This window comes from the organism of the source record quoted next, unplaced genomic scaffold (assembly GCF_019419815.1).
Source record: "Pyrus x bretschneideri cultivar Hongxiangsu unplaced genomic scaffold, Pyrus_bretschneideri_v1 Contig13, whole genome shotgun sequence".
In the NCBI taxonomy this organism is placed as follows: Eukaryota; Viridiplantae; Streptophyta; class Magnoliopsida; order Rosales; family Rosaceae; genus Pyrus; species Pyrus x bretschneideri.
The window spans coordinates 501,638-514,201 of NW_025999424.1; the positions used below are offsets into that span (position 1 = coordinate 501,638).

At 36.0% G+C, this 12,564-nt stretch overlaps 2 protein-coding genes across 5 annotated transcripts; one reads left to right on the forward strand and one right to left on the reverse strand.

Annotated features, from left to right (window-relative positions):
* Positions 1 to 29: 29 nt before the first annotated feature.
* Positions 30 to 3,917, reverse strand: LOC103936789 (ABC transporter I family member 11, chloroplastic). 4 transcript variants are annotated; one of them, XM_009346660.3, is made up of 10 exons: positions 3,541 to 3,917; positions 3,370 to 3,449; positions 3,173 to 3,224; positions 2,958 to 3,091; positions 2,663 to 2,777; positions 2,448 to 2,534; positions 2,237 to 2,285; positions 1,795 to 1,879; positions 941 to 1,054; positions 30 to 582 (listed from the first exon to the last, which is right to left on the reverse strand). In XM_009346660.3, exons 1-9 carry the CDS (start codon positions 3,715 to 3,717, stop codon positions 976 to 978), a joined length of 858 nt encoding a protein of 285 aa, XP_009344935.2. In that variant the 5' UTR covers positions 3,718 to 3,917; the 3' UTR covers positions 30 to 582; positions 941 to 975. The 4 variants fall into 4 exon arrangements, with proteins under 4 accessions (XP_009344935.2, XP_009344933.2, XP_009344931.2 ...); XM_009346658.3 differs by having other exon boundaries at positions 30 to 576; positions 934 to 1,054; XM_009346656.3 differs by having other exon boundaries at positions 929 to 1,054.
* A 4,119-nt stretch (positions 3,918 to 8,036) lies between these two features.
* LOC103936791 (levodione reductase-like) lies at positions 8,037 to 10,840 on the forward strand. The gene is made up of 4 exons (XM_009346662.3): positions 8,037 to 8,305; positions 8,490 to 8,692; positions 9,336 to 9,565; positions 10,382 to 10,840. The coding sequence occupies exons 1-4, from the start codon at positions 8,211 to 8,213 to the stop codon at positions 10,658 to 10,660; spliced, it is 807 nt and encodes a 268-aa protein (XP_009344937.2). The 5' UTR covers positions 8,037 to 8,210; the 3' UTR covers positions 10,661 to 10,840.
* Positions 10,841 to 12,564: the final 1,724 nt, after the last annotated feature.

Consider the following 12,564-nt stretch of genomic DNA (forward strand, 5'->3'; position numbering starts at 1 on the left):
CTTAGTCACACCGGCCACTCGGCCACCCAAATTAAAGCATAAATCATATGCTAATTCACACAAACTTTTCATTAGAACACCAAATCAATCGCCATTGATACATACATTGATCGTTAAAAACCACCAAACGCAACATCTAAGTTTTTCATCTTCTTCTTCGGCTGTCAGTTTAGTCCCAGAGCAAGCATCCTTTCTTTCAAGGTATTTATCCACTGTTTTCGTGGTTCCGTTGTCAATGCTTAGAAGTGAAAATAAAAAATCGGTTTACATGCACAATCTATGAATATATTTTCTGCAAGGACTCCTCACTTTTCCTTCAGTACTTCGTTTGCGTTGTGGAATGATCGAGCCCACTTGTAAAAGGTCCAATCAAAGATGTACGCGTGCATGGCTAATGACTCTGTCTCTAAGCCTACAGCAGCTTTACCCTTCCCTAATCAATTAACTTCCAGAGATGCTCATGAAGGATGCTAATATTCAGGGCCATCAACCTTGTCCTGCTGCCTCCTCCGTCCAGAAGATGCTTAGACATGATAAACAAGGCAGCCAGTCGAATCCAAACACTATAGCTATTCACTGTACCTGCACGCAAGGTTTATGTACTATAAATAACAGAGAAAATAAGGCGAAAGATACACCAATGACGTCAGTGAGAGCTGCATCAATGTGCCAATGAAAGAAAAATGGGTTTTCCTTCCCTTCCTGTGACCTGAATATAGACATGGCACATATATCACACCATGCTTTCACAAATGGTCATCAAAAGCACCCACTATCCAGGAAAAGAACTGAAAATGAAAAAATCTCTACCCAAGTGCGTGCTATTTCACGCATTCCACTTTCATTTTGTAAGTATATTTTTCCTATTCCTAAACAATCCACGTCGAAGACTAATATGTTAAAAGTAAATATCAGTAAAGATTAAAACCTCACAGCATACAATGTTTATCAAGAGGCAGCAGCATATTGCTGGAATTAAATGGGTAGGGGCTCTTCCCTAAGAACCCCACCCATCTCCATCCTCCAAGAACGATCCACTATAGCTGCTAACTCCCTGAAAGAGAACACAAAATGCGTATAACATGAGACCAGATAAGGTAATTCATTTATAACTACTTTTGACAAGTAGTAATGAATCTAGGTGGTAGATAATACAAGTTTCAAGGAAACTACTACCAGTTTTTTGATAATAAGATAAACTTCAGCGCCCAATACACTGAACTTTAAACTGACTCGGTATGTCATTGCAATTTGCAACAATAATCAAGTTATGGAAACTTAAAGAGCATATTGTAATGTAAAAGTAATTTGAAATTACTCCACTGGCTTTCAATTACAATTATATCCACGTGCTCATCAAATACTAATAGAACACATTATAAATCTGACACTCTATATTCTCTGGTTTTATAACTTTGATGCCAGGCTCACACTTTTTCTTCAAGTTCTGGACAGAAATGTCCGTCACAAAGTTAATAAAGTTGCCACATCTCACACCTCATTTTTTGATACAAAAATATTAGGCGTTAGATGCGGAAACTTTCTCAACTTGACAGAGCCACATCCAGCATCTCATGTCCTTGTTAAAATGAAAACACATGGGTCCATACATTATGGGTAGCACTAGTAAAGAATGTAGAAAGAAAAACAATGAAACATTAAGGCAACGCACCAAGTTTGTTAAGGCAATGCTCCAAGTGATAATGATAATGTAACAAGTGAACAACAATAAATAATGTACAAAGAAAGACCATAGAGAATGAAACGTTACAACAGTGTAACCAAAAGACATACTTGAGATCATGGCTGACAACTAGTATAGTCAATTCTTTCTTTAGATGCTTGAGAAGCTTCACAACATCTGCACGTGCCTTCCAATCTGACCAAATAAAAGTTATCTAAATAGCAGCAGGAAAAGAAAAAAAAAAAGAAAAAAAGATAAATGTAAAAACAAATACCAAATTAAACAATTTGAAAACGAAGAAGAAACAAACAATATGGTTTGCCAGATAAAACCTAGAACCATAAGTTTTGAAGCCAGAAGCCAAAGCACAACTGGAACTTTGGCTTAAGTCTATTTTGAAGAGTAAAAATGTTTCCCAAGTAAAGCATAATTGGCATTCTTAATGCCTGATTATTTAAAAAGTATGTATCCATTAGTTCGACTTGCTAGGAAGAACCAAATAAGAAGACAAATAATGAAGAGGAACCAAACGAACTAAATTCATCTCCATACCAAGACCGGCAAGAGGTTCATCCAGTATCAATAAATCAGGGACTTGCACCTGGAGATTGAGGTCAATTGACATGTATGAGTGATTTCATGCCCAAGCAATAACCTGATTTATAAGACTGAACTTTATCAAAGCAAATAGTTGAAGTGTTATCTAATATATGTTACATTGTCATTTTGGTGTATGCATTGGTGTTTACATCTAAGTTCTTACTAGTTGAATTGCCAAGGCAAGCCGACGTTTGTAGCCACCACTTAGGGAATGAGGATCTCTATCCAATGAGATGCCACTTAAACCAACCTACGCAATCAGTTAAACAAATGAATTCTTTTTTAGAATAATCAAATCATAGTGAGCATCAATGGAAAAAAAAATACATCATAATAAGTAGAAGAAAACGTGTTCATGCTAAGAAAGGGCACAAGTACCCAATTGATTGCTCTTTGGAGTCTCAGAGCAAGATGCTCCTTCATTTGAAGATCACCCTTTTGCCTTGGCCACCCAAATGTAACTTCATCGAGCACATTATCTGCCACAAAATACCTAGCTTGAAAAGGGACATAATATATTATCAAACACTAAAAAAATCGTAAATGAACAGACATGACGCAAACAATCAGGGATATGGGCCCATATGGGAGCTCAATTTTGTAATTATGAACTCGTATCATGATTAATCGAGACAGGAAACAATTTTTTAGTTTCGTAACTAATATTCAATACCTCTCTGGAAACTGAAACACAATGCCAACTCTTCCGGCTGATAAGGGTTCGGGAGACTGAACCGGGTTGCCATCATTTCCATATTTTTGAATGTAAATTGAACCTGAAGTTGGTTTGCTCATCCCTGCAAGAAGCTGGAAGGGAAAGAAAAACAATTCATATACAATACACTGCTTAAAAAAGAAGATGAACATTACATAACATCAAAACACAACCTGCACAAGAGTAGTCTTTCCGCTACCGCTCCGCCCAAAAATTAAGCCAAAGCTGCCACATCAGAATGCACAAATTAAGCCTAATACTGCAAAATCTGCTCCACGCATCACATAGATTCCCACAAAATACTGAAATTAATTATGAAAATGAAAAAATAAATCACTTAATAATTGGTTACCAGGCCATAGATTTGTACCTTTTCTCCGGAAGCGAAAGGCTAACATCACTGAGGAGGCTGAGCTCAGTCCCCGGCGGTTGGTAGCTGACATTGCTAACCTTCAAGTTACATATTGAATACTTGAGTGATCAGAACAAGTAACAAATTACGTTCTAGGGATTGTGAATTTGGGGAGTAAGATGAACTTACTTCGAAGCTTGAGTAGTTGCATTTGAATTTTACAGATTGGGGTTTTGGGAAATTCACACTCCCAAAATTTGGACTTGATACTTGCCTTGGACGTGATTTGGGCGAGAATCCGGCTGCTATTTGGCGCGCTCTCCGCCCTGTTAGGGGGTTGAAGGCGACGACGGAGGAGCTCGCCATGTGTTTGCGAGAGCGGACGGTGGAGGGTTGTGGGGTTTGTCAAATTCAGTCGAACACAAATGCAGCACAATACCGTTGGATTTGCGCTCTGAAGCGTTTTGGGTAGGTGGATTTGTGGAAGTAAGATTCCTTCCTCCTGTTCCTATCACCTTCTCCTTCTTCCTCTCACTTTTGTTTTTTATCTTTAGAATTGGATCCGCTTGTTCGGAGTTAGGATCAAATCATCTGGACTGTTGATTGATGTGTAAAAGAAATCAGAATTGTTGGTTTTATGTGGTGGACCAGAAAAATGAGTTAATAGGGACCATTGGATTGAATTTGTGCGACCCAGATGAATTGATTCCTAAGCTCCAAACACTAAGGTCCGGAACAGATCCAATTCTTTTATCTTTTTATCTCTATAAAAAATTAATATAAAATATTAACACAACTTAATCATAACCGTTCAAATATAAAAGAAAAAAAAGGAAAAGAGATTCTTTTTTTTTTTTGGTTAAAAAAGAAGAAGAGAAATTAAAAGAGAAAAAAATCATCTTTCGAATTTGTAGTCCTTGAGAGTTTGAATATCTGAATTTTATTATTTTTTTCACAATAGCATATTTTATTTAAACTATTTATGATTTTGGAGATTCAAATATTCACTACATTGGAGGAGTCACGGGAGCTTCACGAGTCGTGAGTTGCTATCCATATATTTCTAAATTAATTAGTTTTTATTTTGTATAATGTACCCTAAGTTTGAGTTTGGAATTATAGATAAGAGAAGAAACCGTAGCAATCCATTGCATTTGTATAAATGGGTTGTCATCTGTAGGGGATCTGGATTTCGGACGTTGGAGGTTTCAGTGTTAAAAGTTTGAGTTGATAGAAACATAGCGAAAATGTACAAAAAGTTTTCAATTTATTCGTTGAGACATTACTTTTAATACTTGATGGGCTTATTGTTGACGTGTCATCATATTGCGTACTTGTCAACAGATATCCACATATGTCGAATCAATTTGATAAGTGTTATCGAGATAATTTATCGAGTATTCTTGACTCAACATGTTGAGTGATGCCAAGATATATCATATGCCTAGTAGGCACTACCCTATATATTTGATGAACACATTGAAAGGTCCCAAGTGATTTTAAAAGTCTAAAACCACCTTGATCTGAATGCGCACATCGATCAGTGTTGCCTTCTTGTCCAATATTTAAACGTTGGTATTGTCCCACATTTACCCGCATTTAAATGTGGGTAAGTACAAAATTAAAAAAATGCGGGTACGGTACCATTTTCTAATTATTTATTTGTGTCTCACTAACCTGATACCAGCCCGCACTTGTTGATCATAATTTAATCATTTACATTGACGAAACTTAAAAAAAGGCCTTTCAGTCCCAAGCCAATTGGCAAATAAACAACCCTTTCAGTCCCAAGCCAATTGGCATATAAACAATCAACAATGCTTGGTTTACAAATTTCTAAATTAATTCCTTTTCGAAATACTTCATCGCCGACTCATAACGCTTCTTATTCATGATTAAAATCATTCTTAACTCACTATGTACAATTATTTATAGTAAAATTAAAGTTATTCAGTCAATTAATTGGAACTAAATTATCTAATTTTATAAAAAAAAAGTTTACATAGATGTAATAATTTATAATATGACTAGTTCTGGTCATAACCACCAAGTTTCGGACATTGGCTGCAAAGTGTTTAAAGTAGAAATTTATTCACAATTATAGTGAAGCTAATATTATTCACAATGGTATTGGTAACACCTACGTGTGTTTAAATAGATCGACTATAACAATGTGCTCTTTTACTATATTCAAATTGAAATTTTCTTCTTAATTATAGTGTAGATGAATTAATAAAAAAAATCACTTGTATTAAAAAAAATTAAAAAAAAGGGGTAGGGGTTAGGCAACTGAAAATAAAAATGGAGTAGAATAGAAAACAAGAAATGGATTCTTTGACCTAGCCTTTCATGTTTTGCTCTCTTTTTCTGTTTGGTGATGCTAATATTACATACGTAGAAGTAGCTGGGCAAGAAGCACGCTTGCATACAAACGCGTATCAATGTGAACGACTGGACTCAAAAAAAACAAAACCATGAATGTGAATTCTGAACAAAAATATTGTCCTAATAATGTAATGTCAATTACAAATTTGTTTCGCTCTCTTTTTGTCTAGCCTCTTTTTATGTAACGTTTTTTTAGTATCACCTGACACCTCATCATGGGCTCGTTTGGACCTATTTTTAGAGAAAGGATCTTTGTTGGATCCTTCAATCACATTCGTTCATCATAAATCGTGCGGTCAGTTTTCGTTAGGTACTGTTTATATTCAATTTTAAAAAAATTACAATTATTTCTGACTGCACAATGTACGATGAACGGATGTGATTTGAAGATCTTCGAGATCCTCACAAAGAAGATCCGGTGAGGATCCTCACTCCTATTTTTTAAATGGCTGAAAGTATTTTTTTGTGAAAATATCTTTAGAACCACTCTTTAGTAAAAATGCAAGTGTGTCCTAAAAAAAAAAAAACACTTAAATGCTTCATATAAGAAGTACATAACTGGCACTTCTTGTATAAAACACTTTAAGTATTTTTGGAACCCATAAATATTTTCTCCAAAAATGATTTCAGTCATTTTAAAAACATTTCCAAACGAGTCTCATGTTATTATCTATTAACTTGTGTCATAGTACATGAATTTGTTTACTGATATTATATTCTAGTTTTGCGTCGAATCAACTATGTGTGTTAATTCATATTATAACACTCAAATTAGTAATACTATATATATGACACTGTAGCAATAACACTTAAAATTGATTCTTTTCGTCAGAATCTTACGTATTTGTGTAAATGGAGTTTATTCTTTTCTATTCGTACAACCACTACCTTTCATAAGATTTGAGTTCCTTTTCATAATATATAAGAGTTGAATTCATAACCTCTTTTGCTAATACGAAATTTAATTGGATGTCACCAAATAAAATAGTGCTTGAGTCAAAATCAAGAGAGAAATTTATGTATAAATTGTTGCTATTTAGTACTTACCTAGTAATTTGCGAATGCTATCGTTTGACCGAAAGTCCGGCTGATTCTTGGGTCAGTTGGGTCAAAAGGTCAAGGTCATCTTCAACAAGCCTTCGCAAAAAGTTTCTGTGCAGCTTCCATACATCTTACGACTGCTTGAAAACCAGTCCGGTCACAACCACCGCCACCACCAAACAAACACCACGAACTTACCACCACAAAATATTACTTCGCCACGTGTCTATATTTGATTGGAAATTTGTATTTGTGGTGCATGCAGAAAAGAAATATTTGACCATTAGGTAATATAGACCGAAGAATGGAAACAATAAGCTAATGGCTTGGTGTTGTTATCTATTGATTCGGTATTGATTTACCTTCATTCCTTTATTGATTTACGCCAGTGAGAATAAATTTATTGTAATTTCGTCATTTTTAAAATTTGAACTTAAACCTTCTCGCATTTTGACTCATTTATTCATGAATATTAGGTCCGAACTTTACATATTTTGGTATGGTACTGTTACGGTTTTCATCCCATATTCAGTCAATGATGTTTGTTTGATGTTTTTATCCCTAACGAAGATACACCATGAACGATATGGTTTTGAATCAAGGCGTGTTACGCGCGACTTACATATTTTAAATGTATTTATATGCGTAAATTGACAAAAGGAAAGTCAAATATTTGAAATAAATGAATAATTTTAGATCATGCTAGAAGAAACCCTTCATAAATCAATTAAAGCAGCTGAATTCACATAATAAAATTGGTCTCTATAGAATTTACATTAAGAATAGAGAAAATAATATTTAATAAACAATTGATTGAATCACATTATTGATAGCCCATTGTGAGGCTAAACCCACCTTCTCCCCCTTAGTGTAGATAATATGTTTTGCTAAAAAAAAAAAAACAATAATTTGATAATTAATTTAATCACATTATTATCCGCATGTGAAAAACTTTTTTTTATAACCAACATTACATGCCTCTTAAGATGTTTCAAATGTGTTTAAAAATAAATAAATTGAATCATATTATTGTTAGTCTATTGCAATGTACTAATTATGAAAAAAGAAAAAAAAAATCTGCATCAAAAAATTAATTATTAAAAAAAGGACTGTTAAAATTACAAAATTACTTTTATATTATTTTATGCATTCTTTTTTGCTACTTTTGATTTTTTTTTGGCTGGGAGGCATTTTGGCCATATAATTTTTTGTCGAACCCGTGCCCCAAAATATCCATCTTCTTCCTCGGTTCCCGCGTCCTCCAAGAATCTAACTCCGCACGTTTTTCACATCTTATTACACACCAAACTTTTTTTATTATTTCAGCTTACTGCAAACCTATTTTAATTATTTTCAGTTTACTCCAACCTCTTGTTAATTCAATTCTGTTTAGTATATAAGAGTGTCGGCACAGCAACCTCATCAGCCAACAAATGGGGAGTCCTCCTGCGAAGAAAGTCCTGCTCACCTCCAATGGTGACGAGATTTCAGAGAGCATCGCCTTCTCTCTGGTCCAACGCGGCTGCAGGTGATTAAATCTCCATGGGCTGAATCAAATGTGAAATTTTGAATTTCGGGTTTTCTGGGTCGGATTCCATTTGGGGTGCATTTTGTGATTAATCTGACAAATGGGTTTTGAGATTTATTCTGTTCTGTGTATGAAAGATTTGATTTTTTTGGTTTGTTTGTTTGTTTGTGTTCTGAATAAGCAGGTTGGTGTTGATGGGGAAGGAGAGCTGCCTACGGGGTAGTGTGCAGAAAATAACGGGCTCACTGGAGGGTGCGGTGGCGCCGGTGGAGGTGGTGGACGTGGACATCGAGGACGAGAGGGAGGGAACTTTTGATGAGGCGGTGGAGAAGGCATGCAACATCTTGGGCAATTTGGATGCCTTTGTGCATTGCTATGCTTACGAAGGTATAAGTTTCTTTCATGACTGCTCTAATCCAATTTCTCTCGGTCGGAGATAATTTAAAAGATGATTTTCGCTTCAAAGAACATTGAATTTAGCGAGTCATCCAATCCAAATCAATAATGTGTGCCAAACGAGGCGAGGAGTAATACTTGGGACTACATTCCTGTAAAGTGTTGATAAGAAATTGTTCCAATTTGGCATCTTTATTCATCTTTTTTATTCTCCCTTGGTATAGTTTGGAAGTATTAGGATTATAAAATATGAATATATACATATATACATACATACATACATACATATATATATATACAGGCTTTCTAAGGGAAATGATCCTCATTTAAAAAAAAAAAATAAGGACACATCTTAACCTTTAGATTTGGCTTTAATGCAATTTTGTGGTTGAGATTAAACCACATGCCACAGAATCTCAACCACGGGATTTCATTAAAACCAAATCTAATGGTCAAGAAGATGTTCCCATTTTTTTGAAAAATGGATCCCTTCCCTTAAGGGCTTCTTCTGTATATACACACGGACGTTCTTCACTATCTCGTGTTTAGCCTCTTTTTCGTCATGTGCATATGTACAGTTTGTTGCAGATTAATTGAACCTAAGCAGAGTGATCATTACTGGTTTTTTTAACAGGAAAAATGCAAGACCAGCTACAATTAGCTGAAGGTGAATTCAAAAAGATATTGAAGATTAACTTTATGTCTGCGTGGTTTCTGTTAAACGCTGTTGGCAGAAGAATGCGAGATCACAAGTCAGGAGGTTCAATCGTGTTCTTGACCTCGATAATTGGAGCCGAAAGAGGGCTTTATCCAGGAGCTGCTGCTTATAGTGCATGTTCTGCAGGCCTTCAGCAGCTAGCTAGGGTATGTTTATTGTATTCATTCGTGTACATACACTCTGATATAACTGCTGCTGCATATGTTTTCTGAGTAATTTGGAAAATGAACTTTTATACTATCAGTCAGGAGTCAAAACTATCCCAACCATTCATATCTGTACACGAAAACCAAATTTGCAACCTTGGAGGGTTTTATGTGATTGATCTCACATTAGGTGGCTCGACATAACCAGAATCAAATGAATTTTTAAGGAGATACATTGAGATGTCTCATGATCATGATTGATTTTTACCACGTCTTATTGTGGGATGGTTAGCTGGCAGAATAATTGCTTATGTGTTGGATGGTGTTGGGTCAATTCAAGAAAGATAGAAAAGGGTAACAGTAGAGAAATATAAGTTGCCACATGGATGAGGAGAAGTCTCATTGAGTTTGCGAGCATAGTCCTAAAGTTTTGATCAGTCAAGAAGCTGCTAGTACTTTGTAGACTGTAGGGCTTTTGAAGTACTTGAACTTCTGTCGTTCTTCTTCATATCAGTTCTACACTTTTAGGTGTATCATCATTGGGACAACCTTGTAAGGTGTCGTTGTTTTGGCATCTCCCAATACAACATTACAATTTACACACCAAAGGCATAAGCGTTGAACAGTTTTTACCACGTTGTTATTGTATTTTGAGATTGTAAGTTCAATTCAAGATGCCTCAGTTGCATACCTTGAAAACTTTAGTGCATTTTGAACTGCTTGTTGCATATCTCAACTCATAGTACACTGCGCTTTTACTTTTTACGTTTCATTTTAGTTGAATATTTTGAAAATTTCTCCTGTTGCTATTTTCAGACGTCAGCCCTGGAGATTGGACGATACCAGATTAGGGTCAACGCTATTGCCCGTGGTTTGCATCTACAAGACGAATTTCCAATTTCTGTGGGAATAGAGAGAGCGAAGAAGCAGGTGATGGAGGCAGCTCCATTGGGGAGATGGCTTGATGTTAAAAACGATCTGGCTTCAACTGTCATATATTTAATCAGCGATGATTCACGGTACATGACAGGCACAACAATATTTGTGGATGGGGCACAGTCTCTAACAAGACCTCGGATGCGTTCTTTTATGTGATTCTTCACCCCTTTTTTTCCTAGCTGTTACTTGGGTCTTATCTATGGTGGATTAGCCATATATTCACATTGGGGAGATGGCTTGATGTTAAAAATAATATATGAATGCTGCATTATGTATGACATAAATGTTTGACTGGGTGTATTTTTTTTTTTAAATTAATAAAAATTCTCTTCATACCGTCGAGATTAAAAAAAAAAATGTTAATAGTGAACAATATTTTACATATTTATGCTAAACTAGCTATTTCATGGGACCTTCGGAGAGGAAATTCTGTTTGCGCGCATATATATAACCCCTATATTATGCACTAGAAAACCATGAAACCAGCCCTAAATTACTTTTCATGATTCGATCAAAGTTAATTAATTAAGGATTATATAATTTTAAATTTAGTCCTTGTTGGACGCGCGACATATGCTCCAACTAATGCAAGATCCAATTGAACTTACTCCAGTTCAAAAGGCAACTTCTGTTCGTCTACGCTTTAACTTTTACCAATTGTGTGTACGTCTATATGCACATCCACACATCCTATTAATAAAATTTTGGTTGTCAACTAAAACTTTCAGGAAATTATCATTGTAATCCTGTTTGGACCTAAAATTACATCATCGGTTCAAATAATCGAGGCTGTCGGATGATTAGAGATTTTTCTTAACATTACTATTTATTTTTTTTATCATAGTAATTATCTTGAAAATATCCTTAAAGTGTACAGAGTTGTGATACGCGTAAAGCTCCATACAGAAGAGGTTATGTGAAATGCCGTGCAGCATTAGAGTCGTATCTTGCATACAGAACCACGTGGAACAATACCACAAGGATGCAATTAATATTGGATGATCAACATGTGGATATGCCTTTTGGATTAATCAAAATGAGATGATGTGATGGGATCAGGGTGGTTTCGCAGATAATGCAAAACTATCAACCATGGAGAAAGAGAAGTTTCGGTTGGAATAGAATGCATTCATTTGGTCAGGCCACGCATGTGAGAAGATATATTTAATCTTTTCAAGGAAAATTAAGAGATAGCTTTTATCATATCTTGGAGACCTTGGACGGCTAAGGTGATGGGACACAAGTTTGAGTCAAGTGATGTTCTACAAAGTTAGAGCGACAATTAGACTCTACAAAGCTATCAAGTCGTGCCAAGCAAAAGACAGCTACTATAAATACAGGGTCGCAAACAACATTTGGGGGCCCCTTCAATTCAACACACAATTGTCCTGCGTAAACCTCTCAAACATCTTGAGATTTTTTTATTTTCTTTTTCCGCCAACACACCTTCAGTTTGGATAAACAGCACTGTGAAGGCAACCGGTGACATCTTCAGTTTAGATAAACAACACTGTTGTGGAAGAATCAGCCGTTCCCAGAGCACCTTCAGTTTGGATAAACAACATTGCCTCGAGGCCGACCGATTATCTATCCAAGTCTCGGTCGAGAAGGATTTTCGAATCCTTATTGGTAGAAGTCATCTCATTAGCCATCTCGGCGAAGTGAGGTGTTACAGGTTACTACATTTGGCACATTGAAACCTGAATTTGATATTGAACTTCGCAGAACTAGCAGCCTTGTCTTTAGGCTCTAGAACCCGAAGGCTGAGGAGTGTTCCTTCCTCGGCCGCAGTCGCAAGATCAAGAAGTCAACAATGCGCTCAACGCAACATCAACACATTTTACTCCTCGGCCAAGCTCAACCGATGAGTTGGCACACCCCGCACACAACCGAATGACGTAGTTAGCTTATTAATTACTCGGCCTGCGCACCATGTAGGCTTTGTAGTTTTTTAGGACCAACATTTTGGCACGCCCGGTGGGACCCAGTGCTAAAACTACGAAGTTCATATGATATATCAAGATTCCAATTTGGCTCAATGTAATCGATTGTACGAGCTC